Source organism: Cyrtonyx montezumae, unplaced genomic scaffold, assembly GCF_038088225.1.
Source record: "Cyrtonyx montezumae isolate F1298 unplaced genomic scaffold, pur_monq_1.0 scaffold_18, whole genome shotgun sequence".
NCBI classification, from domain to species: domain Eukaryota; kingdom Metazoa; phylum Chordata; class Aves; order Galliformes; family Odontophoridae; genus Cyrtonyx; species Cyrtonyx montezumae.
The window spans coordinates 13,038,701-13,064,932 of record NW_027071914.1 but is presented as its reverse complement, the minus strand read 5'-3'; the positions used below and the strand labels follow the sequence as shown (position 1 = coordinate 13,064,932).

The window sequence follows — 26,232 nt, the reverse complement described above, 5'->3', positions numbered from 1 at the left end:
CAGCTGGTCCCAGGTCCTGGAAGCATGCTATGGTTAAGGCTTAAAATACAAACTGAGATGTGTCTCCAGTACTGCATGGGGAGCTTTGCATTTCCCAGAGGAAGCTCGGCTCAGAGCAGCTGGTTCCTGTGAGAGGCACAAGGTGCAGTTTGAGCACACAGTGCTGCATGAGTGTGAGCCCAAAACCAGAGCTCCTTCACTGCAGGCTGCCACCAGGCAAGGCTTCCCATAGAGCAGACACCAAACTGGCTTCAGAGCTTTTAAACTCTACTGCTGCGTTTCTACCCCTGTAAGATAGCCCAGCCATTCTCCCTTCCACCACAGGTTGGACCAATTTCATTAGAAAGGGACAAGCTGAGCACGGTGACTGCAGGAAACCGCTGCCCTCCCCCTGCAGAGGAAGCTTCAGCCACCACTTGGCTCCAACTGTTCATAAAACCACCTCTGTAAGCACGACCTTCAGCAGATGGAATTTACTGACACGCAGCTGCACTAAGCTGCCAAGACCACAGCCCCAGCGCTTGGCTCTGAAGCACAGACAGCTGCAGCTGCAGTTATCCCCAGCTCTCATCTGGGCCTTAACCACAGCAGGCCCTGCCACGCCGCAGCCGCGGTGCCTTGCATTACAGCCTCTGAGCCCCACCCCATCAGGTACAGCAGGAAGCTGTTTCCTTCCCCAGCTTTGGGCTGAAACGATCACCACTGCGACACAGCAGTTCCACAGCACACAGAGCACCACTGACTGCACAGCACCGTCACGTCTCACTTCCGAGGTACAGACACAAGTTCAAGAAGAAGTGAGTTCCAGTTTTTAAAAGGAAGATTTATTTAACAAGTTTCACTTAGCGCAATACACCTAAAAAGGAAATCACAATACAATGAAAGATTAAATCAAGGCCTCAGAATTGTATACGAACACCAAGACCGAAATCCTAACGTAGCCGTATTGCGTCAACGTTTCCCCCATTAACTTAAAAAAAAAAAACCAAAGCTTTAACGTGCCTTACAGGATATTAAAAGAAAGAAACTAGAACTAACATGCCAAATGTTCACTTGGAATTCCAGACACAGCTCCTATATTGTTTCTTTACAAAAAAGCATGTTTTCTTCAACATGTATTCAAAACAGTGTCAGATGTAATGTGGTATAAGAGCAACATTTAACGTAATTCCAACAGCTTTAACCTAAATACGCTTACTGCTTAAATACACTCCTACAACAAAACTAAGCAGAACGCCCGAGTCGTTCAACAGTTCTAGTCTCTGCTCAACTGGGTTATGACGTCCTAGATGAAAGGTCATTCTGTATGTTCAAAAATACTCAACCCGAAAGGTTTAAAATAACAATCCTGATTCCACTTACAGTAAAGCATAAATCACAAGCTCGTATTGCAAAACTGTTAAACTTCGTTTTTTGTTTTTTTGTTTTTTAAAAAAGATTTGACCAAAAGTCACCCTCCGGTTACATCCCCCAGCCACCGCTCATGTTGGACATGTTGGACATCCCTCCCATGCCGTTCACGCCCATGGATGCGCGGTTCCCACTGCTGTAGTAACTGCTGTTCATGGCGCCCTGACTCCCGGGGTCTGGGGTGGAAATCGAACAGCGTCACCACACACACACAGCACCAAAAGCTCACCCATCCCTGCTGGGAACGCCACCTCCTCTGCCCCATACTGAGCACTGCAGGTTAAGGCTCCATAACCAACATCTGTCTGCTCACCCCTTCCCATTCCCAAGGCCTCAGCGTTCTATTACCCTTCTGAGGGCAGTGCCCATCCTCCCCCCGGCAATTCACCCAGGTGAGCCTCCAAACCCACAGAGAAGGTCAGACAGGCACTCCCTTATCCACCTCAGGATAATGACTTCCCCCAGCAATAGATTCCTGCTTCCAACTTATCTCCCTCTTGTTCTCAATTCACCCTGGGGCTTGTGCCCTTCGACACCCGCGGGGCAGGGCCTCACGCTGGAGCCGGGTGCAGACCCCCAGAGGCAGCGAGCACTCGGCCTTACCGTATCCACTCATGCTGCTCTGGCCGCCATATCCGCCCCCGTAACCCCCGCTCAGCTGCTGGTTAGCTGGGCCACCGTAGCTGGATTGGCTTCCTTCCAAGGAAAGGACACAAACATTACAAACTGGTCGGTCTGCGAGTCCACCCCTCAGCAACAGCCCCCTCCAGACTCTGGAAACAGCTCACTGTTTACCCTGGGTAACCTTCCTCCCACGTAGATAACATAGCAAGCTTGAAACAAGCTGGGGAAAAAATCCCCATCATCAAGCAGCAACAGGAGCTTCTGGAAGTATGGAAAGCACTTGTTGCTTTCAGGCACAAGAGGCTTTATTTTTGCAGCTTCTACTGCCTGACAAACCTGCATGATCACATCTGAGGGGATGTACAGACCCAGCTCCTGGGCTTTAGTGTACAATGCTGACAGACCTCCCCTTGAGCTTACTAACCATGGCTCTTCACCTATTTCTTGCACGCACTCCCACTGAACCTTCCCAAGGCTAAAATATCTGCATTACTTTTAAAACATTTTGTAATTGAAATACTATAAATGCAGCAATATATCCCCACAGAAACCCTGCCGCCACCCTCACAGAAACCCCCAAACACCAGCCACCATTTTAAGGCCTAAGAAACCAGAAAAGCAAGGTAAAAAAGAAGGGTGTATCTGCTTTAAAGCAACTGAGTATTATTTAAGACTTGCCTTGCAAATGCACATTTCAGTTTTTGAAACAATGCTGGAGCTCAGAAAATCAATTCAAACGCTTCCCCCAAATATGAAGCAGATTCCCATGCCACCAAGACCACGCCCGAGTGGCAGAGCACACAAAACAGATACACCTTTCATCACCAAACTATTTTCTGGTCTCCAGAAAAGAAAGGGAGTGGAATAGAAAGGACAGGCATCTCACTATGCTTCCACACCACCACACTCCCATACACATCGACAAGCACCCATTTCTTCAGCCTCATAATCGTTGAAGTGGGAACACCCTGAAGCTTTACATACCTGCCAACGTGCTGGTGTTCCAATCCTGAACCACCCCTTCAGATTCCTTGACTGCGTGATTAAGACAAAATGCTGTATTTCAATTTATATGCCAGGTAAAGAATAAGCAGAAGCTGAGCAAAATTACCAGCTTCATTAAACATTAAGCACTTATTTAACAAGGACAGTAAGAATGCTCACACATACCCATTGCTCCCATCATCTGACTGCCATAGGCACCGCCGGTTCCTCCTGCTGTAGAGTTCAGGAAGAGTTCTACATATCTGTGCTCTGAAAGGAAAGTCGGAGAGGACTTCACACCCAATTCCCAGTCTCACTGCAAGGCAGGCTCCAACAGAACGTGTCCCACTTGCAGCAGGCATGTCCCACAGAGCAGAGCAGACACACTTACGCATGTTCGCTTTGTCTTTGGACATGGCGGCCACGGCGTCCTCGTGAGTCGCAAACTCAACATCCGCCTCCCCGGTCACTCTGCCATCTGGTCCGATTTCAATGTGTACTCTTACAGGGTTCAGAGGTGAGAAGAACTACACACGAAATACACAGAGATTAAAATGCACCAATATAGCAGTTTGGCTTCACAGCAAGTTGTTCTCTGCGCGGGAGCACTTGCTGAGCAGCAGCAGTTACCACTTCCAGCAAGCATCACAGCATGCTCAGTACTGAAGGGAGCAGACGTGGCACTCACGTTGTAGATGTCGTTCTCCGTCGCTCTGTAGGGCAGACCTCTCATGTGGACACAGTGGCCAGTGGTGCTCTGGAAGGTGGACGTCCCGTCGCCGTATCTGTGGTCCGACATTCCTGCAGAGAAGAGAGTCCATTCTAGGTCTTTCAGATGTATTTAAGTTTCTGTTCTATATGTATTGAAGGTTAGTTACAATTCCTATTAGAGATAGCTTACCTCTCCCAAATCTATCAGAACCAAAACCATAGCCATCGTTATACCCATTGTAGTCATCATAACCTCCATAACCTGTAAGCAGACAGGACAACATGATCATTTCAACTGCAGGAAGGTCCAACGTACACACGCTGCTCACAGCAGCACCACAGAGCTCTACCTCCCCCAGACGTAGGTCGGACACGTATACAAACCAGATCACGTGCTCCAAGCGATGCCGCCTCCGGCCGAGCAGCTCGCTCTCGGACCTCACATACTCACCTCCCCCGTACGCACCACGCCTCATCCTCTCCAAGCCACTTCCTCTGCCCAGACTGTTATATCCACGGGTAAGACCAGGTCTGTCGTAAGGACCTGGCCTCTGCATTGCCATCAGCTTGCGTGGAGGGTCGTAGTGAGTGCGCACCTCTGCTCGGCTGCTCTTGAAGATCTCAATGTACCTAAAAACCGTGCCCACAGGAAGCAGTCAGGCTCTAAGTGCTGCCACAGAGCACCTTAACAATTTCACAGTAAAGCAAGACATTCAGTCAGAGCCTTGAAACTGGCAGCGTACTTTAAGCCAGGTTTCTTTACGTTATGCAGGCAATGACATACTACTAAAAATAAAAAATAAAAAAATAAAACTACATTACTTTTAAATCAGTGTATTTTCAAGAAATTACGATTACTGAAGGGTTTACATGCTCCTCATACCTCTCAGTATCCCACCATTAAGGGCGGGGGAGCAAGACTGATTCCCCACCCCCCTCCCCCAAATTTCAAGTGTTAGTCAAGAAAAAACAGGAGGGACTGATGTCCACTCAACTCGGCACTGTTTTGCTCATGTGGCAATACAAGCAGAGGGTTAAAAACCTGATCTCCACCACGATTTTAACCCATCAGGACACTACAAAAAGCTCTGCATGTACTAATGAACCCAGCCTATGCTTCAGTGATTCAGCGTAGGCAAGAAGTGCATGCTTCAATAAAAAATAGTCACAAGTAATGTAGAATAAAAACCCTTTGTGACAATTTCTTGAAAGCTATGCTTATCACATGGAAGATTAATACAGCAGGAAAATTCGTTACATTTCAATTTATAAAACAAGTTTAGAAATTATCACATTTTCTTATGGTAATAAGAGTGCTGTGCATGTCTTTAGAGCTAAAGGCATAATTGGTGCTATTTGAGAAGTTAAAGCCATAGTCTCTCAACTTTGCCACTTTCAAGCTATCCATTTTGCACTCCTCCAGAATGACCACATTTTCAAAGCATACAAACTGAGCCCAATTTCATGTTTGCAGTCAATGCAGACAGCCTGTGCCATACTGCACAGAAGTTATAGTACCTTTAACTGATGACCAAGTTAGAGACCAAAATACCGTATTTATTTGGACATGAACATTTTCAGAAGAGAGAATATGGATTTAATTGGTTACCATAAGAAAAGCGACATATCCAACCAACCATCCATCCCCACCTGTGCCCTATTCTTTCCTTGTGTTTCTTTAGAGCCTTTTCAGCTATTTCCTGTGAAGCAAACTGCACGAAGGCCTCCCCCGTACTCCTCCCCTGGAAGTCCACCGGCAATGTTATCCCATTTGGCACGATTTCCAACCCTTCAACCCAAGGACAAATAACCCCAGTAGGGGGCAATATTAACATCACAAGCCCAGTCATGAGTTTTCTTATAGCTTTAAATACACCAGAAGTTTAGTATTCGTACATGAATGGTATGTTGATTCTAGAACACTAGAGGAAAAAGCACGTAAACAAATTTATCATCACATACCATTCTGTTTATGTTCTTAATCCACCCTGCAGAGCACAGACATGTTCTGAGTGTCAAAAATAACCCCTCAGAAAAGGCATCTAACACAGGGTGCATTAAGAAGGTTACATGTTAAAAATCTTTTCAATTCTGTGAAAGTATTTGATTTAAGATGAACTTTTCAACGTGACAGATTCAAACACATCAAGTTAAACAACTTCACATATAACAATTTCTACTAGCAGTCAAAACAATCACGCAAATGTTAAGTTTCAGTATTAAGTTTTTATCTATAGAAGTGCTTAATTAAGAAAAACCATGAATTTCAGAAGTATTAGCTAATGAACACACGAGGCACATCTTATATATTGAGCACATTTAACAGTCTTTAAAGATTAAACCATTTAACCATAGCAAAGTCAAGTAAAAGTGCACACTTTGGAACTGCTCGTTTGCAAAATGCATTACTAATTCAGAATACACAAAAAGCATTCTGAGCTCGTAGGATTAGAAGGACTTTGAATATTTTAAAAGAAAAACGATAGGCTGCATCATCTCAAGGCTGCTAGCAACACAACAGTCTAGCCAACTTTAACACTTAGATAGTAGATAGTTACTACTCCAAAAATCCTGACAAGTTCAATCACAATAGTGAATGGATTTCATTCTTTCCATTTACAACAGCACTCCCATCGCTAAGAAAATATGAATATATATACAACAGCTGCAAGAAAGTGAGAATTAGAGTCAGCAAGACATTAGCTCTCCATCCAAAATGACTAAGCAATTCAACACCAAGGGGAAGTGGGATGGGAATGGGAAAGGGAAACCTGTACTTCAGCAGAGTTCAGCAGGATGGTTTTCCTGGTGGCTTTTTGTTTGTTTTTACCTGGGGCATTACTCAGTAGCAAATCCATATTTTTAAGAAGTCACAAATCTGGCACAATGCAGTGCTTTCCTGCATCCTCCACAGAAGAAGGTAAGAACTAGCCACATGAACTAGCTAAGTCTGAGAGGAGATATCCTCCCACTGGAATTGTTTATTTGTGATTTAGAAAGCAAAACTTTTTTTTCTGCTATCTTCCCTTGGAACAGTGTGCACCACACCAACTATACATTAGGACAGCTTCTGGAAGATTCCGCAGTTATTTAGTAAAATAAATACCTAAGAAACTATCTAATGAGTCCAGATAATTAATTGACAACTGCTTATTTGTTTTTAATACAGATCAGCAAACTGCTGGAAGTATTACTGGGCAGCCAGGGGTGTGCTTTGCTGTGGGGGGTGCTTCTTTTATGGTTGCCACTCTCGTTAGTCGTTTTCTTTTTTCCTTTTAGCATTAACCATTACTGCTACAGCTAGTATTTTTACCCCACATACCTGAAAAAAACTGTACAATTTCTTCTTTACTACAGCCAAATGGAAGTCCTCTAAGACGTACAAAACCATCATTAGCCGTATCAGGGCTGTTGGGACCAGTATGCTTCAGAACCCAATCCATTTCAACGTTGTTTGACTTGAAAACTGTAAAAGGCACTTAGAATTAATGCACTGAGGAATGCTCAGCTCTTCTTAAAGCCCTCTGCCTTCAAACTAGTCAACTTATGATAAGACAGAAGTCCATTTGTCCTATCACATGCATTCAGGGACAAACAACAGTTACTAAAACCCACCAAATACCAAATACATCTAGTCAGTTACTAGACCAAATCAAACCTTCAACATATCTGTGTCCCATTGTTTCTCTGTCTTTTTTCAGTGCCAGTTTCACATCCTCTTCTGATTCAAGTTCAGCAAATGCTTCTCCACTTGGTCTGCCCTCCCTCGTGTAGATGAAACGGATACCCAAAGCTCCATTCAGAATTTTGCAGTCTGAAAAACAGAAACAAGCAGCTCCATTTAGTTGTTAGAGGAATGTGGCAGCTTTAGAAGCTTCAGATATCCTGTAAGGAAAAAAATAACTGAAATTGTTCAAGACAAAGATAGTGGTGCTCCTGATGAAACAGGCTTTTATTTATTTATTTAAAAGAGAGCCTAACTAAAATCAACTTATTCTTCTGTTTGAAACTAAAGATTAACAAAACATTGTGGATAAATGCAAACAAGCCTTTTTTAAAAAAAAAAAAAGTTTTGCTGCCTCAAGTCAAGTTAAATGCGCAACACAGCTGGCTGACTTTCTTGAACTAAGTCAGGATGAGATCTAATGCATCAGATTCCTGAAATAGTTACTCAGTTACAATGGTATCAAATACTATATTAATTAAGCTTTAAATAAGGAATTTTCATTCTAACAGAAGATCCTCTGCCCTGGCTGCTCAAGAAGAGATTTTATTCTTCCAGCAACTCTTTTGTTCATCCAATCCCTGCTTGAGAAGTGTGGCTAACCACACTGCATTCTGGCTGGGGCACTTGCTTTATGAACTATGCTGGCTACTGAAGAACCCTGAACTTCATTCAACCGCTTGCTGCAGCACTCCTGGAGAAAGCCTGAAGAATCCCAGCCCCCAGCCCCAATCCCCTCAGTTCTGCTTACCAGAGAAAAACCTCTGCACCTCCTCGGTGGAGCAGGACCAGGGCAGCCCCCTCACTTTCACCACATATCCCTCGCTGCTCTCCGTGTTCAGCATTACATTGGAGGTCAGATTCGGTTCGGCCTCGGTCTCAGTGGTGGCTGCAGAAGACCAAAGAAGCCCCTTTGAGCCAAGTGAAGCATGCCCACCACCCGCACCCCTCAGAGCGCCCGGCGGACCCCCGGCCCAGCCCACCCACCCGAGCCTCCTCTACCTCGGACCACTGCCCGCCTCACACACACAGAGCCGCTCCCGCCCCCCTGCCCGCGCCCAGCCCCCGTCCCCGCACGCACACATGGTGGGGCTCCGCGGTGGTTCTAGGGCTCCGAGCCTGATCCGCTGTCCAGAGAGCGCCTAGTCCCGGTCAGGCGGCAGCAAGCGGGCGAGCCTGTGGCGAGAGCGCGCTAGGAAATGGCGGCGGGTACTCCCGCTTCCGCTGGGCCGGGCCTTCCGCCGCACAAAGAACCCCGACCCCACGCACCGCCCGGGTAGGCCCGACGACCGGCAGCCCCCGCCGACGCTCACCGCACCGTTCTCCGGCCCGGAGCTCACCGCAACCTCGGCGTGGCCGGGGCGGCGCGAACCGGGGAGCCTGACCACCCCCCGCAGGCCCCGCCTGCGCATGCTCCGTAGCGCCACCGCGCTCGGCCGCCCCAGGACACGCACCCCCTAACGCAATCGCTCCCCGCGCCGCTCCCGCCAAGTTGCGCATGCGTCCTCGCTAATCTACGCTCCCCCTCCCGCCTCCCTCCCCCCACCCCATTCGCGATGGTTTGTGCGCATGCGTCGCCTGCCTACTGCGCTGAACAAAGCCGAGGCTCGCTCTCCCGCGCGGGGCGCGGGCCGGGCCTGCACGCATGCGCCTGTGAGCGCCGCTCTGCACACCGCGCATGCCCCGCGGGGCCGCACCGCCGCCATCCGCACCGACACGGCGTATGGAGAGCTCTGACTGAGCGGACGTGCGCGGGAACTGGCACTTACCAGCTTCAAATGCTGACGCTACACCACGTGAAACAATCTGCTCGCTTCGGTCACTGAAGCCTGGTGTGTTTGTAGGAGACGGGGAAAGAAGAGACACGGGTCACAATTATCATAACACAAAGGAAAACACTGATCCCTCCCATCTCCTCCAAACACACCGGCACTAAGCTACGTTTCACCCCGCATCTCACCGCTGGATACCACAGAGCTACCGGCACTCGCTACAGCACCCACACAAAACGCAACTCTGAGCGGGAAAAGCAAGGGGAGGAGGAGGAGGGGGGGGGGAGCGGCCGCGGCTGTGCGGGGAGGGGCGGGGACCAGGGTCTGGGCGCCCGCCCAGCGCTCGGCGGGAGCCTTAAAGCGGGCAGCATCCGCAGCACCACACATTCCCGCCATGTCCACCCCCGCCAAGAGGTGCTGCCGCGGCCCCGGGCTGGACTGCAGCTTCCAGAAGCGGCTCAGGAAGGTCTCCATTGAAGGCAATATCGGTGAGCGGGGGCTGCTGAGGGGACGCGTGGGTGGGAGCGCTTTTTACCCCCGTCCTTACGGCACGGAACGGAGGGGCGGACCGCGCTGCGAAGCGCGGGTCCCGGCGGGTGAGCCCTGCCGCCCTATGAGCGCTATCCGGCGGCGTGGCCGGGAGTGGAGGCACAGCGTTACACCAGCCCGTCCGGGACGGATACATCCCACCCGTGCTGCGTACCTCAGTCGCACCGCTGGGCATTAAGACACGCGCCAGATCGTTCCGCGCGGCCGCATCCGCCTGGAAGCAGCCGCGCTCCTCCCGTTACCGCGCTCAGAGTTCCCGCCCGCAGTCGGCGCTGCAGAACGCCAGCTGGACCTCGGCACCGCGCATGCGCGGCGGCCCCGCTCTCCCCGCCAGCCCGCGAACAATGCGGCACTGCTGCTCCTAAAATGGCGGCCCCGCCAACTCCTTATCGCCCGGCCGCCGCAGATAAATGCCACTTTCTGAGAGCCTCCTCGGGCACGGTGCGGGCGGCCCCCAGCCCGCGCCCCGCCCCGAGCCCCTTCCGAGATGCAGAGCCGGGGTCCGGTCCTTCAGCACCGCACAAACACACCCTGCGTCCTCATAAGAAACCTCACTGCTGCCACTACCTCGTTATCCGCCAGCCCGCACTAACACTCTGAATTCGACCAATTTTTTGCAGCAGCTGGAAAGTCCACGCTTGTCAAGCTGCTCGAGAAGCACAGCGATGAGTGGGAGGTGATCCCCGAGCCCATCGCCAAGTGGTGCAACATCCAGAGCTGCGAGGAGCACTGCGAGGTGCGTGTGCCATGCCTGGCAGCCCCGGGAAGGGGCCACAGCAGGAAAACTGCAGCGACTGGACAAGGAAATCATGCCAAATTCACCTATATAGTCTAGAGATACCATTTCCCCCCCAAGACCATTCAGTCATCCCCACTGTGCTTTTCTTCACAGGAATAAAACCCTATGAAACAGTTAAATCTCTCTTCTCCCCTAGGAGCTTTCAACATCTCAGAAGAGTGGAGGAAACCTACTTGAAATGCTGTATGATAAACCTACAAGATGGGCTTACACTTTTCAGACTTACGCCTGCTTGAGCAGAGTGAGGGCACAGCTGAAGCCCCCCTCAGCCAAGCTGTGTGAAGCAGAACACCCCGTGCAATTCTTTGAAAGATCTGTGTACAGTGACAGGTAATGATTCAATGCAACAAGAGCTCTGAGTAACAGCTCCAACACTTAAACTAACACCTGCAAGCAGCAATTTTAACCACCGGGCATGAGTTGAATGATGCAAAGGGCATACAGATGTATGACTATGTCATTACTGCTCCCAGCACTGTTTCTGATGGCTAGTATTTAAGAATTTCACTTGCATTAATCCTACCATGACACTAGCATCTTTCATTTCAGGTATGTGTTTGCTTCTAACCTGTTTGAATCTGGAAACATCAATGAAACAGAGTGGGCTATCTATCAGGACTGGCACACGTGGCTTTTAAACCAGTTTCAATCTGAAATAGAACTGGATGGCATGATCTACCTAAGAACCACACCTCAGGTATGTGGAAGTATTTATGACATACGGCAGTAACTTACACACTGAACCAGCATTTTCTTCTCCAAAGCAATGGGAAGCCTGTAGTAAACTCAGATTTGATTCAGAGACCAAATTCAACGCCTCCCTTTCTGAGCTGCTATTCTGATGCCTGCAAATGCTGCTGTTGCTGATGTATCCTAGTCACTAAGCATCAAAATGATGATTTTTGAAGTTGTACTTCAACACCAGAGTATATGGGAAAGAAAAGAATCTTTCAATAAGAACTGCTGACTTCTGACTCATCCAAGCATTCAAATTAACACTCACTGATGTCTAATACTTTTGAAACCTTCATGATTTTCACCTGCTACACATTGTTTCCTTTAATGACTACTGTGTAGCTGATTTGGCTTTTAATATATTAACATCTGTGCTTGTGCTTTTTCAGAAATGCATGGAAAGACTACAGAAGAGGGGGAGAAAAGAAGAGGAAGGAATTGACCTCGAGTATTTGGAAAACCTTCACTATAAACACGAGACCTGGCTTTATGAAAGAACTTTGAGGTATGAATCTGTTTCCCCTACACCACTGACGAGGACAAAATAGCTTAAATAACCTGTTGCCATGAGGAACCAGCCAACTACCAGCTCATTTCAACATTTAGGCAAGGCTCTTTTCTACTTCCTGATAAAGTTGGTCAGGGATAAAATAAGATCCAACTCTAGTTTCACTCAGGCATAGTTAAAACTACTTGCTTAACCATTAAAAAAAAAACCTGAAAAGCTATGCAGATTCTTCCTCCAGCAATTACTTAAATTCAGAACTGGAAAATTCAGAACTTGAAATTGCACTCAGTGAGCAGTTCTTTACTAAGCAATTTCCAGTGTAAGGGAAGGTAAGGTCCTGATTACCTTAAAACTAGGATGACTGTGTTCAGCAAGGCTTAAATATTAATCCTAGCTTCAAAATAAGCAATTACCAGGCTTCTGGCAGTCACTTACACAAAGGAAGTGTGCCAGTGACTAAGCTATCTCTGCATGCCTTTTTTTCCCTCTAGACTCTCACTGAGAGATGTTTATTAGCTTTCCTCACACAGGAATTAGCTAGATGTGAAGGCTAACTTCAAGTTTTCCCTACAAGAACCTGGACTACTCTACTGAATGCAAAGCAGGAGGTTAAATATTTATTACTAACTGCAGCAGTAATAAATGACATCACCATATTAAGTCACTGCAACAACAAAAAGCTCATAAAAGTGTTCAGGATATTCTTAGTAGGCAAGCATGCCTCTTCAGCTGAAATAAACAAAACTGCTTCCAGATGGTGTACTAACAGATTCAAAACAATTCCAGGAAAAGTATATTAGACTGAACAGTCACATCTGCTTTTACTAAGTCTAGAATTCATGTAGGATGACCCAAGAGTTCAGGAGACAAGAATATTGCAGTGTTGTGGAATTATAACATTTACATTGTGTACTCAATTCCAAACTCATGAGCAAACGTTTCCTGTATTTTTGCTGCAAGTTAGAATGCTGCTCAACACCCTTCACTGCATTTCAGAAATTGTTTTTAAACACAGACAGTTTTCTTAAATCAGACTTTTTAAGTGACACGTAGTTGCCTAGACCTGAGAAAAGTTTGTTACAGTGATGCAATGCTGATGAGTGACTAAAGACAGACTTGAACTGGGCTTTATACCAAAGTCATCAACATCCCCAGTGTACGTTGTAACCTGAGATGCCTTGGAAAGCAATTAAAACATAATGGAAGTAGAACTTCTATGAAGTAATTTGTAAAACAATGTTTATATCTCTTAACAGAGTTGATTTTGAGAACCTTAAAGAGATTCCCGTTCTAGTTTTGGATGTTAATGAAGATTTTAAAAATGATAAAATTAAACAGGAGTACCTGATTGATGAGGTAAGAAATGTTTTCCTGCAGTAAACTGCAAGTTACTGATTTTATGATTTTAATATATTACCTTAAAAACTAAGAGTATAGAATGCTGTAGTAGTAATGCTGTAATGTAATAATAAGTAATGTAGTAGTGCTGGGGCGTGTGCGATTGGCCCCTTCATCACAGGGATGCAGAAGAGGCATTTCCTTCTCCTCCACAAAACTATTTAATCCCTCACCTGAAGGGGTTCAAGAGATAAGCTACTATTTTTAAAGAGGGGCAGTTGCAGAGGAAAAAAAGAGAGCACAGCAGCTGGACTAGTCAGACTGCTCCCTGCCAAGTCTGAACTGCCATACTACTCATTAGTTTACACAGTGGTGCCATCCAATTCATGTCATCCATGATTTCTTTAGAAAACTCTAAGTCAGATCAGAGCTAGTTATGCTTCTTCAAATTCTCATGATCAAGGCTTTCTGGACAGAGAATGAATCTGACAAATGTAAAGAAAGCATATGCAGCTCTAAGTGCACGATGTGACACTTTGAGCAAAAGAGAAATACGACATCCATCAGAAGAAGCATGACACTTGTCACAAGACAAAGTGGTGTTTGCTGGTTCTGTGGGAAGATCAGGGAGTAAATGCTCCAAATAAGTCTCTCTGCTGTAGCTAACTGCTGTGTACCCACTGCACAGCAAAATAAATTCTAGAAACTTTTTTTGTCTTATTCTGGTCACCAATACTGAAAAACAGTGTTTAAATCTAGTCTCATGCTTGGGTGCCTGATATTAAGTCAACATCACATGGTGGTGGTTGCTATAGAGCTGCATCTTCCACTGTGGAAAATGAAGTAGAATTTCAGCTCAATTTTCAGACATTACATTTCTTCATAAGGAAAAGCTACTTAGTGAAGGCACATCCATCTTCCTTCCATGAAACCGTATACCGTGAAGCATTCTGAAAGCCACCCTTCCCTATCTTTCTGATAAATTATTTAAGTTACTCAAGTCTACCTAGTACTAATTATAGTAAAAGGCATTTCAGATCATGAATTATATGTAGATGTAAAACAGCACTGGAGAAAGTACTGTAACAACTCCTTTGTTCCTCCAGAAAAGCGAAAACTTTTACACATTGTCATTTCTTTTTTATATATGTTAAATAAACACTTTGTTTTCACAGATCACATCTTTCCTGACTTCCTAAAAATACAAGAATCAAGATTAACATGAAGTGCTTTGAACTCAAGAGTTAAACGTTAGACATAGCTAAACTAGACCTAGATGTATTGTCACTGTAACTTAATCTCAGACAAGTAGTTTTTTGTTTGGCTGAACTGTGGTTTTTTTATAGACTTCACTGTATATGTAAAAAAATATATTCGGAGTGCCTTGAAAATGTATTTCACTTTGTTTATGTTCTCTACTGTTTAATAAAGATTTTAAAATAACATGGGCTGGTAACTGGCTCCAACCACGGAGGAGTTAAGCAGTTATCAGCAACTGACAACCGGTAAATATAGATACGAGGCGCTGGGGCAGGGTTGTTTTGCAATAATTGGCATAGATCACCATTTTAAGAGGAGACTGTTATGGCGTCCAGAGCCCTTCCTTTCAACTTCTGCTTCATTAAATGGTTGTTTTCAAGGGATTTACACTACTTAAGGCCGGGCATTACAGGAGTCAGAAGGATTACACCTGGAACAAACTCATTTAAGGGTACCTTGTTTACGACCCTCCCCAGCCAACGGAATTCCCCTTCCCCAACTTCTCACCCCCCCCCCCGCCATTCCCACGAGGCCGACAGCGATCGGAGCCATCGGCGGGACAACAAACCCGCAGCAGCCCGCCCACAACACACTATTCTAACCCCAACCCCCCTCAATGCCGCCCAGCTCACCCCGCACCCCCCGCCCGGAGCTCAGCGGCCGCCACGACACACGCGGCGGGGGGAGGGGAGGAGGAAGCAGGAAGGGAGGGAGCGGCGCACGCGGCCGGGCCGGGCCCAAAGCAACGTACGTGCCCCGCCGCCCGCAAGGGCCAACACGGGGGGGGGAGGGGGAGCCGCAACGGCACTGGGGCCCCGGAACGCCCCTCCCCCATCCACCGCCCCACCCCCGCCGGTTTTCCCTCACGCGACATCGCTCCCGCCGCCGCGCGGCCTTACCCAAGCCAGGGATCTCGCCCTCGGTCTCCTCGGTGTGACAGGGGTCCATCTCGGCCGCGCCTTCCCCGACAGGGCCCGGGAGAACACAAAAGCACGGCGGGGGCGCTCGAGCGCTGCACAGACGGAGACAAAAGCTCAGCGAGCGCCGAAAAGAGACCTCGGCGGAGGCGGATCGCGGCTTTCCGTCCTGTTTTTCCCTACTCCCGCGGGGATGAGGCGCGATGAAAGCTGCGGCCTGCCCGGGCCCGACCCGCCTGCTCGCTCCTGCGCAGCGCCGCTCCCCTCCTATAAATAGCCGCCGGCCGCGCCGCGCTGCGCGCTGACGTCACACTCCGCCCGCTCCCACCCCCTCTCCGGCCGCCGACCAATGGCAGCGCGACAAATTAAAACCGACCAATCACGTCCCGCCGCTCGGGGAGCGAAGATGGAGGAGGGAGGGGGAGAAAAGAGCGGGGGACGATTTCTTAGCGGTCCCCGCAGCGGTTTCAACCGCCGCCGCCCGCGCGCCCCCGCTCACGCGCTTCGCCTCACGGAGCCGGGTGGGGATCACGGGGCGCTCGGCCCCGCGCACCCGTTCCTCCGCCGCCGTCCACCCGCAGACCTAAGATGGCGGCCGCTTTGTCCCCGCCGCCCGCCTCGCACCGGTAAGCCCCGCCCCGCGCCCTCACCACGTGACCGCGCAGCTCCGGGCGCACTGCGGCCGTCAGCGGCCCCGCCCCCCCCTCGGCGAGGAGAGACGGGCGGGGCTCCGCTCCGCCGCCGCACAGCGCTCCGCCGGGAACCGCGGCCCTCGTGGGAGCGGTGGCTGAGAGGCGGCAGAGGGACGGGGCAGATAAGGGCTGACCTTAGGACTGCGGAGGTGCGCCATCTCCTCGCAGCTTTCCCGGCTGAGCTGAAGCGTTTTCATTTCTCACCGCCATTTTGGCCTTCCTTTAATTAATATTAACAGACACAGACGGAGGTTCGTTTGCGAAGTGGCACTTCATTGCTCTGTCTTTTCAACCTCCGTTACGGTAATTGAACTGTGGGGTTGGTTCTCTGTTGTTGTGCTGTTGCAGTTCGCAGCTTTGCAGTGGGCTGTGCTGTCTGCTCTGTTGCCCTCTGATTCGCAGTGATAAATAAAGCTCGGAAGTCCACATTCTGACTTTTCTCTTTGGAGGTCACCTAGGAAATGGAAATCTGCTGTTTGCACAGGGAAGCAGTTCTGCTACTCGGATATTCTCCCAGTGTTACAATAGAGGTCGCATGACTTCTTTGTAAATGTGTAACTGCTATTAAGCACAGGCACAACGCTTGCTGGGCTGACGCATCCCTACACAGCCACTGCTGCGGGAGGAACGTACAGTGAACAGCAGCTACAGATCTAAGCACAGATCTAAGCAGTTATCAGAAGAGTTGCCAACATATATGTGGTGTTTGAAAGGTGAAAGCAATTGACAAACTTTAGTTGTTAACAGCGACAGCTCTTTGATGCCGTGTCTTGGAAGCGCCTTTGCTCTTGGATAGAAACCCACTGGAGAAATGAGTTGAACAATAGTCTCATGGCCCTGTGTGACATGCCCAGTGGAGATCAGGGTGAATGGGGATGGGAGCAGAGACCTGCACAGCTACACGAACTCTGTACCAACCTGCACAAGGCTGAGCAGAAATGTTAAGTATTAAGTTAGACCAGAAGACCAAAGTAAAGCTCTTCCTTGAACCTTGCTACCTGCTCTGGACATTTCTGCTTGGAACTAGCCATACACTGCAGTTCCTGAGCAGGAAAATGGTGGAGGAACTCTACAGCTCTGGTTCAAGGGTTGTATAGACATCTAAGCAAATGGAGACACATTGCATGCCTGGAAGCGATGCAGATGCTGATCCCCAACTAAACTTTGAAGATACCATTGGAGTGCAAAAAGCAATCTCCAATAATTCTATTACAGGTTGTCTGCCATTTCAGAGAAGAAAAGACAAAAAAAAAAAAAACAGTGATCAGAACCTAAATACCTGTCCTAAAGGATTATAAAATTCATACTGGTCCAACTGCTGCATGGTCTGTACCTTTCCTTCTTTCCAAGCTTTCCATTTGTTATTCTGTAAGCTTAATCCTTCACGTCTCAGCCACAGCTCAGTAGTCTAGACGTGCTGCATATTCCTTGTGTTTGCATATAAGCATGTATAATTCAGGATCTAACAGTTAATCTGCAAACCTGATTATCTCCCAACAAATGCTGCTAGCAGCTGACTTGGTGGTCTGAAAAAGGGAGATGTGTGAAAGTGCCATGCTACTAACAGTTTCTGCATGAGACTCAGAAGCCCCAGAGTTCAGTTATAACCTTCCTGCCCCCGCCCGTAGCACTAGAAGCAGCTGTGACAAATACAAGCTAAACAATACTATTCAATATGCATGCTGCGGGTTCCACCCTATAGATAACGCGACCACGTTCATGATCTGCTAATTTCTTCAGTTTGCTGCTTTGTTATTCCAGCCTCCAACTCCCTTTAGCATCTGGCAAATCCAGAAGCTTTTTGGTTAAGCTTCATCTTTCCTCCCTCCCTTTTCACCCCTTCCGTCCCTATTCATTACACTGAATACAGTGCTCTGTAGCAGAGGCTGAGCAGGAGCTTATGTTTCTGTTTTCCTTATCAGATTCACTGAAGAGTCAAGCCTGTTTGGAAGCCAATTTGAGAAACTGCTACACGTTGCTGAAGACAGAGACAGATACCAAGTCTTTCCTTCTCTCTGTGACTGCTGTCCTGTTTGAATCTATCACCCTTGCCTTTATACTACAAGGTTATCCACAGCTTATGCTCAGGGCAGCCTTCATCTCTGGTAACGTGGAAGAACTGCCTGTGTGCTCGCATCCTCTGGGAATGCAAGGAGGGTCCTCTCCCAGCACACCTCAGCTATCTGCATGCTTCTCCTGACTGATCGTGGTGGGCATGAGTCAGCTCTGAATCAGAAGCCATCTGGCCATGCTGGGTGAGCTGAAAAGGCCAGTGTCTGGGAAGGCTGCTGGGCTCAGGCAGAGCGTTTGCAGCTCTTTGGCACTTTGGCATTGCACCTGCCAGGAGGGAAGTGGGCAAGCATCCATCTGCATCCACTGCAATTAGCCTTGTCTGCATTTCTTTATTCCCTCCCAGAAGCAGAATGAGCTGGAAAGCTGTAAATACAGTGGGGTACCTGAGTGATTCCTAGCAGAGTGTGCTGCATTATCTATGTAGCAGGACAGATAACTGCAGTTCTAGCACACAGCCCATGCAGAGCTCCTTACTCCTGGGAGCATCGGGACCACCATGGAACAGCTTCCAGGGCTGCGGGCAGGGAGGGCTGCCAGGCACTGGGGCAGAGGAGCCACGAGGAGCCCAGTGCAGTCAGTGAGCTGTAGATCTGAGTACGACGTGCAGTCACGAGATGGAGCCTGTCTAAGTCCAGGAGTGGTGACCACCGGAGATCAGTGTTCTCCTGTTTGCTGGCATAGTCATCCCCACCTCCTGTCACACGCACTAACACTGCTCTGCCTGCGTAGGGTCACTGTTTTCTCCTTTTGAGTGATGCAGTGCCCACAAGACACAGCTGATGCACAGACTGGAGTGCTCGGTGCATCTTTCTGAGTGCTGGCTCTGCTTTTGCTCTTCCTACCTACCTCCTACTGTTGGTTTTAGACCTGGCAAAAAAAAAAAAAAAAAAAGCCATGATCTTCCCTAATCCACTGCAGCATGTGTCCATGCTCTCCTCCAGAGGCTGCGTTAGGTCCCACCTACCTCATGTATATTATGGCTCTGTCCTAACCAGGAAAATATGTATGACTGAGTGCTGACTGAGAAAGTTTTTTACTGGGATGTATAAAACTGGTGAAGATTAGGTAAATTTAACCTTTACACGTGGATTTTCCAGGCCTCCCTGTCTTGGCTGCTGCTAACGAAACAGCAAACAGCTTTGGTTTTGCTTGAGCTTTAGCACAGTATCTAATCTAGGAATGTTCGTTCGCTGCAGGGAGGATTCGTGTGCCCTCCCCGACCCGCAGGAACATCCACACCTCCCCGCAGCCCCGCTCTGCATCCCCACACCAACACAACATCCTCCCCTCGCTCCCCCTCCGCCAGCACTGTGCCAGCCTCTGGATTTCTGCTGGTGCATGTGCACTCCTCGATTTCCTCGGAGCGAAGCACTCCTTGCTCTGACGCACACTGCTACAGCCCCTGCAGCCTCTGCGCATAGCGTGAGCCGCTACAGTGGTTATTTCTGTTGCACAACTCCGGCGTGACTTCCTTCCCTTTTCTTTGCCCTCCAATGTCAACAAGTAAAACCGAGATGAGCCGATAACAGCGTCGGGGTGAGGGAAGGAGGGAAAGGGAAGCTTCTCCGGGCCGCTGCCGAGCTTCCCCCATTGGCCGGCCTGCCGGCCGCCGGAGCTGCGGGAATAAAGGCCCATTGAGGAGCTCAGCTCCAAATTAGCATCTGAATTCCGCCGCAGCTCGTTGTCAGATGGGCAGGAGTTGGGCGCTGGCCTTGGTCTCTCGGTACTGATACACAAAGGTGGCTTTAAGAGGTTTTCCTCTTTTTTTATTTTTTTTTTATTTTCCCCTAAGTGAAAGAAATGAGCTGTTAGAACTATGGAAGCTTTGTGTTTCCCTTTTTTCATTCTTCAGCAGTCCCCTTCCCCTCTCCTTTTCTCCTCTGCTTCATCCCCTTTCCTGCATCAGCCCAAGCCCTGTCTGGGTACTGTTGCCCACTTTGACCTTCTTCCCTCCCTCTCCTTGTCCCGTGCTATAGGATGCTGGTGCTATAGGAATGTGGGTGCCATGCCAGCACCACAATGCCAGGCCACCTGCTGCACCGCTTCCCCTCCCCAGCTCAGCAGGGCTGCAGGTGCAGCACCCCGAGGAGATACTCCTCTGGTCACAGGTTGTTCCTCCTGCTGCCAGCTGCACTGCCTCCCCTGGCCCCGGGCACAGCACTGGGGTGCTGCAGGCTGTGTGCAGTCCTGTCATGTCCCGTACACCAGAGCTCTCTGTGCATGTGTCCTGCACAGCTGTCACACGTCGGGTAGGAAACAATGTGTGCACACCCTTGACGTTTTCAAGATAACGTGCTTTGAATTTCTTCAGTGGAGCATGAAAGCCCTCCGGGGGCCTCAGTTCATGCACGTGCACATGAATCCAAGCGTGCATGCACATGGCAATCCCTGCAGCAGTGGCAGTGGCTTGGCTGGTGGGCAGAGCTCTGTGTCTCCGCTTCCTCACCGTGCAGTGAGACCTGCAGGAGGGAGGCCTGGTGTTGAGCTTTGCTCAGCATAGAGGGATTCTCACCCCCCTCCCGGTCCCGCTGTCCCGGCAGCCGCGTGCTACCGACGCCCCCTGGTGCCCCCAGCGGGGCCAACCGGGGCTCACTCGCTGCGGGTGTGGATGGGCGGTGAATCGCCTCACCCACTCGTTCCTCAGCTCTTGAACTTGATAAATCCCAAACATAGAGCGTGGAGCCAAGGTCCCAAGCGAGGTGTTTTTGTTTTGCTGTCCTGGTGCTGGAGGAGCAGAGCCTGAGCGAGGAGAGCAGCTCTCCTCTTGCTGCAGGACCCCACCTGCCCTGCCTGGGCTGGAAGGGTTGGGACTTCACATCCAGGGGGTTCCTGATACGGTGAAGCTGTGCTGGAAACTTCGCACAGATGAGTGCTGTTACTTTTGTTTGGATTTGAGCCTTTCCCTGAAGTGTTTGCACTGATCCAAGAGGCTGAAAGGGAAACAGGCCGTTGCTCTGCTGGACAAAGCAATTAAACTGCAGGGAAGGAAATGAAGCAATTTGCAAAGTTCCTAACTTCCCCAAAAAGTGCCTTGTGTTCTTCAAATGTAAGATATGCCTGTCACTGGGGAAGGAGGGAGCATGATAGGGTTTATAACCCAGTTAATCCAGCCAGCAGCATGCTGATGTAGTTCTTCTTGCTGCGTTTGGTGAGAAGCCCTGGTTCTGGGGGCTCAGAGCACCTCTGCTGCTCCCAGAGCTGTGCACTGCCAGCCCATAGGATTGGCATTTCCCAGAGCACCCAGCAGAGCTGAGCATCTGCTGCCAGGAGCTTTAGCCCCAAGCCTGAGAGCTCTGCACTGTTGAAAACTAGCACCACTGCTGTCCCCACCCCCACAGGGAAACCAAGCAGCCCCGCAGCCCAAACAGGCACGTTTTGCCCTGTGCCAAATGCGACCCACGAGAAGATGCACAGCTCAGCAAGCCCAGCACCCTTTTATTAGCAGTGGCTCCTGCTCACATTGCGTGCGGCAGCACTCACACAGCACTGCTCCTCATCGCTCCTCACCTCTGTCCTGCCCCGGCCCATGGGTGCTTCCTCAGAAATTCCCCTCCTGGGTGTGCTCCGTGGGAGGCTGTGCTGACCCCACGGTGCCTGGGCTGGATGCAGGGGCTGAGAAGAGCTTACTTCCATGTCCTGTGCTCCAAAAATTCTCACTGATTTGGAGAAGCTTCAGCCATCAGTCATACAGAGCAGATATGCATGGAGTGCTGGGCACAGGGAGTGGGGAAAACTCCTTCAGAATGGCCCCGTGGCCCTGCCAGCTTTGCAAGTGTTTGAAGCGTGGAGAGGTGGGCTTGCAGGTCGGGGCAGATACGGAGTGGTGATGCTAATGATGGCCAGGAGCATCATGCCGTGAGCAGCTGGAGGGCATTCAGCCCCAAGTAGTGAGAGAGGAAGAAATGCAGGAGGCCCAGGGCTGCTGCTGCAACGAGCACCCACAGAACACCCGTGCTGAAGTAGATGGGAGCGAGCCTGGAGGGGAAGAGAGAGAGCATTGCTGTGCTGCTGTGGGAATGCCCCAATTCCAACAAGGGCTGTGAGAGGCAGCCCTGGCTCCAGCACCACCCCACAGCTTGTGCCCATATTGTGCCTGGCACTCATTCACCCAGCAGCCCCAAAGCAGCTTGTGGAGCCAAGCACATTGTGGCCCAGTGGCCAGCACTGGCTGGAGGTGTTACCTGTCTAAGGATGATGTTCTGTATCCCATAAAGTAGCAGTAGCGGGCATAGAGATAGAGCAGGCCCAGGGCTGCAGCCAGACCTGTGGTTGAGAGATCACAGTGACAGCTCCAGAGGATTTACAAAGCTCCCAGGAATAGAGGTGGTGCCCACTGGCTCTGCACTCCTATCAGACAGGATTGCTGCCTAACTCATTGCTCAGAGAGCGAGCAGGACCCGAGGATGGAGGCAGCACTGCTGACCTGGCACCCAAGCAGGTACAGGGCTGCTCTCACCTTGGTGGAAGAAGAGTCCAGCCTGCCACAGGAGTGCCAAGAAAATGGGAAAATACTCTGAGGAGTTCACCCTAGTGGGAAAGAGGAAAGTTATAAACAAGGGAAAGGAGGAAGATCACACTGGGCACAGGACTGATGGCACAGACACTGAACTTGGGCAGTCCCCCTCCTATCCCCACTCAAAGCTCTACATTTACGAAGTGCTGACTGTTATATTTATTAACTGGACCCCAGGGAAGGTGGGCACCTGCCAAAGTGCAGAAACTGAACAGCAAAGTGAGGGAAGGGCAGTGCTACTGAACAGGAGTGCTGCAAGACAACTTGTGAGAGGAGTTTCTTACTGTGCTCGAAAGATCCGCTCAAATTCAGGTGGGCCTGAGATGCTGGGAGGAGAAATGCCAAACGTGCGCCTGGCGTGGATCACCTGGAGGAAGAAGTAAGCTGCAGCAAAGGAGAGAAAAGTGGCATGGGTCAGTCATCAGGATGGGCCTGGTGGCCAGGAAGCTGCTGGGGGAGGGGGGGGAATGTCCTGCAGCCTCCTCCTGACCTCACATCCCCACATCAGCTGGACACATTCAGACAAGGTAAAGGAATGAGTCAGTGCAATGGTGAAGCAAGCAGTAGGCAGTTGCATACAACCAGCGGATATCTGGTTTCTCTCTTCCATAATTAACAAATCATCTGTCATCAATACAAAATAATATAGAGTTCAGCTGCACTTCCTTGCTGCCATTTCTAATTTTTTTTCCCCTTCTAAATTCTGATAGCCAAGCAGAGAGGGAACTGATGCCACAGATAAGCCACCCAGATGCTGAGGTCTATAGTTATGCAGCAAGGAACCCTGGTTGAGGGAGATTCCGTGCAACCCACCTCATCCTGTATGCTTTATGCTACAGTCTACACCAATTTCAGGAGCTACTGCAAACCTGTGTTTAAAATAAGGAAATTCTACAGGTTTACAGAGATCAACCAAGAGATATCTAGGCAAAGGAGGTGTGTTAGTTCTGGGGAAGGGATTTTTGGAGGCTGGTGTGCTAGGCACTCTTTTAATCTTTGAAAACCACACAGAATATCACTCACTGAAAGCAGCAAAGTGGCAGCATGACAGCAGAAACACAGCATGGAAATGAAAGGAAACAATGGAGGCATGGTAGACCAACACAGGTGGTATCTGGGCATGGGTATAGTATATGATGGTCCCTACCTTGCTCCAGGACCCCAAGAACCGTCACGGCAGCCAGCAGATGGATGTGCTCCAACATAGCGACACTATAAAACCTGATTTCCTGAGCAGAAGCTCCTCTGGCCAGGTGCAGTCCTTGCTGACGTTTTGGTTGGTAGTGGTGTGGGCAACACGGTCTTGCTCTAAGTGAGAAGTTCTGTATGCAGTGCTACAGACCAGGACTGCAGCTTGCCTGCTACCTTGTGCACAGCGGCAGAGAAAGGTCTGATGGAGAATTCCACTCCCACCCTCCCTTTTCCAGGAATACAATATGAGGAAGTGGGAAAGCCAGCAGAACCTCACAGGAGAGATAAGAGAGGAGAATAATGGGACGGATCTCAGCAGTCTAGTCAGCTCTTCCCTGGAGTAATGGGTCTAGCTAAGGTCAATGCATGTCCCTTCCTTCAATGCAGCACAAGAAACTGCAGCCCTGCTTGGCTGCTCTGCACTGCTCACAGCACACATCACCACATTTGGGGCATGCAAAGCCTGTGCTCAAGTGCACATGTTGGCACAGAGCACAACTGCTGCACAGGTACAGCACCAAATAAAGCCCCACTTGAAAAACCTACTGCAGATGTAGGACAGGGTGTGAGCAAGTGCAAATGGTACAGATCTGCTTTGCATAGACCTGGGGTGAGTCCTGTACAATGGTCAGACACCAAGGGAGGGCTTTGAATCTCTTCCCTGAGCTGGGAAGGCTGGGAGCTGGGCACTTATGCCTCCTGCTCAGTCCTCAGCCAAGAGAGCGCCCACATGATACACATCAGTGAGGGATCTGTGGGAGTAAAATCCAGCACAATCCATCAGGATGTAGCAACAACAGACCGAGGGCATCATGTGCGTGTGTCCGCAGCAGCGCTCACCGGGCCCTGCCCCGTGTTGGCATGGCTGCCGCCGGGCCTCAGCTTTGTGTCCTTCCTTTCCATCACTCAAAGAATTTCCCTTTGGCCCAGAGAAAGGTGAATGAGGTTTAGGACAAAGCACTCATTAAACTCAGAAAACAAAATTAGACAGATGCAAGAGGAATTGCACTGTACATCCGATGTCCTCAATGGACTTTCTAAGGAACAATGAGCAGGCTCCAGCTTTGTACCTCTCTAGAGGATGAAGGCACTCAAAGAGGCGACACCAGCTTGTTTCTCAAAATACCAAACAACATTTTTCAAGCTTCAGCTGAAAGACCATTTTATATCAGAGCTGATCCCTTCCCATCCCACCAACTGCTTAGAACTATGAGGGAGGTGGTGGTTTGTTTTCTTAGCTCAGCTGTCTAAGGAATGAAGGACCTTTCCTGTGCCAACTCAGAAAGGGGAGAGGTATCAGTGCTCAGTGCAGTCTGCTCTTCCCCCAGCTCCTGGCTGATTACAGCCTGCTAGCAAAAGAATATACAAAGCACAACGACAGCACAAGATCTGCGTTCACACCTCAGCAGTGCAGCATGACCAGTGCAGTAGGAAGGCTCAGCCAGGAGCTGTTTCTAAGGACCATACAGAGCACTCCCATTCCTCAAATCATCACAGTAAAACACTTCTGATATCTGGTGTATCCAAAATATATCGAAGGTTAGCAGAAATATGAATGAATAAACAAGCACAGGCATCTCTCCCCTCCTCCCTCCCACATAACCAATATTTCTCAAGCTGACTTTACCTCCTGTGGGCCACCATGTTTTTCACACTGCTGTTTGCCACTACCACAACTCCGTATTTTCCACCCTCACTCAGTGCTGGGAGGGGGAACCAGCACTCCCTGTAGCCACTAAATGCCACCAGAGGGGACTGGCCCCGATGCCCAGCATCCCACAGACCACAGCAGCCACCAGCAGCCGCATGTGCAAGGTCCAAGCTGGGCCAGCAGGCAGAGTTCCCCTCCCTCCACCACCATCCCACTAAGTGCTCACACCCGACCCTGTGGCCCCATGGTGGCTCACCCCACGCTCTCAGTTGGACAGGAGGCTCACAAGGCTGCAAGCACAGGGCTTGGTGCTTGTGGGCGGCCGAGCCAGCCACCGCATCCCCAGGAACGAGAGGGGCAGGAGACATGGTGCGATGTCACCAGCCACATGCAATGACACTGGAAGAAGCATACTGCAAAACCTCACCCTCCAAGGCTGGCACGGCTGAGTTTCCTCCTAACTGATGATAATGCCGCTGTTGCAGGTCCAGGACGGGCATGGATTTGTCAGGTTGGGAGCTAAAGGAATGCTGCCTGCTCCTCACTTGAATGTGACACAACGCAGAATCGCTGTGCCTCCCACTGACTCATCACAGGATGAATTGCTGTTTGCCCACGCCAGGGCTTCTGCCATCTCTTCCTGCACCCATTAATCCCTTCTGCCTCCTGATTTCCACTTCAAAGCAGCACTGCAGGATGGATCGCAATGCTGATCTGAATTAAAAGTGATCTTGGAGGGAAAACAAGCCCGGGGCGGTTTGCAGCAGCTTTGCTATACCTG

At 49.7% G+C, this 26,232-nt stretch overlaps 3 protein-coding genes across 11 annotated transcripts; 1 reads left to right on the top strand and 2 right to left on the bottom strand.

Moving 5' to 3' along the window:
• Positions 1-1,274: 1,274 nt before the first annotated feature.
• HNRNPH1 (heterogeneous nuclear ribonucleoprotein H1) lies at positions 1,275-15,594 on the bottom strand. Of its 7 annotated transcripts, none has more exons than XM_065734766.1 (14): positions 15,314-15,594; positions 9,223-9,282; positions 8,205-8,342; positions 7,388-7,543; positions 7,052-7,195; positions 5,380-5,518; positions 4,181-4,359; positions 3,920-3,991; positions 3,707-3,846; positions 3,410-3,545; positions 3,205-3,288; positions 3,019-3,069; positions 2,014-2,106; positions 1,275-1,586 (listed from the first exon to the last, which is right to left on the bottom strand). In XM_065734766.1, the coding sequence occupies exons 1-14, from the start codon at positions 15,360-15,362 to the stop codon at positions 1,462-1,464; spliced, it is 1,566 nt and encodes a 521-aa protein (XP_065590838.1). In that variant the 5' UTR covers positions 15,363-15,594; the 3' UTR covers positions 1,275-1,461. The 7 variants fall into 7 exon arrangements, with proteins under 7 accessions (XP_065590838.1, XP_065590839.1, XP_065590842.1 ...); XM_065734767.1 differs by having other exon boundaries at positions 3,707-3,840; XM_065734770.1 differs by having other exon boundaries at positions 3,707-3,819; positions 15,314-15,592.
• Positions 9,620-14,486, top strand: LOC136047564 (deoxycytidine kinase 2). The gene is made up of 7 exons (XM_065734765.1): positions 9,620-9,713; positions 10,395-10,510; positions 10,710-10,903; positions 11,123-11,270; positions 11,698-11,813; positions 13,073-13,172; positions 14,330-14,486. Exons 1-7 carry the CDS (start codon positions 9,620-9,622, stop codon positions 14,351-14,353), a joined length of 792 nt encoding a protein of 263 aa, XP_065590837.1. The 3' UTR covers positions 14,354-14,486.
• Positions 15,595-21,588: 5,994 nt separating the features above from the next.
• On the bottom strand, positions 21,589-25,954 carry LOC136047566 (leukotriene C4 synthase-like). Of its 3 annotated transcripts, none has more exons than XM_065734777.1 (6): positions 25,879-25,954; positions 23,757-23,917; positions 22,894-22,993; positions 22,553-22,623; positions 22,278-22,359; positions 21,589-22,071 (listed from the first exon to the last, which is right to left on the bottom strand). In XM_065734777.1, the coding sequence occupies exons 2-6, from the start codon at positions 23,812-23,814 to the stop codon at positions 21,945-21,947; spliced, it is 438 nt and encodes a 145-aa protein (XP_065590849.1). In that variant the 5' UTR covers positions 23,815-23,917; positions 25,879-25,954; the 3' UTR covers positions 21,589-21,944. The 3 variants fall into 3 exon arrangements, with proteins under 3 accessions (XP_065590849.1, XP_065590848.1, XP_065590847.1); XM_065734776.1 differs by lacking the exon at positions 25,879-25,954 and adding an exon at positions 25,202-25,263; XM_065734775.1 differs by lacking the exon at positions 25,879-25,954 and having other exon boundaries at positions 23,757-24,171.
• Positions 25,955-26,232: the final 278 nt, after the last annotated feature.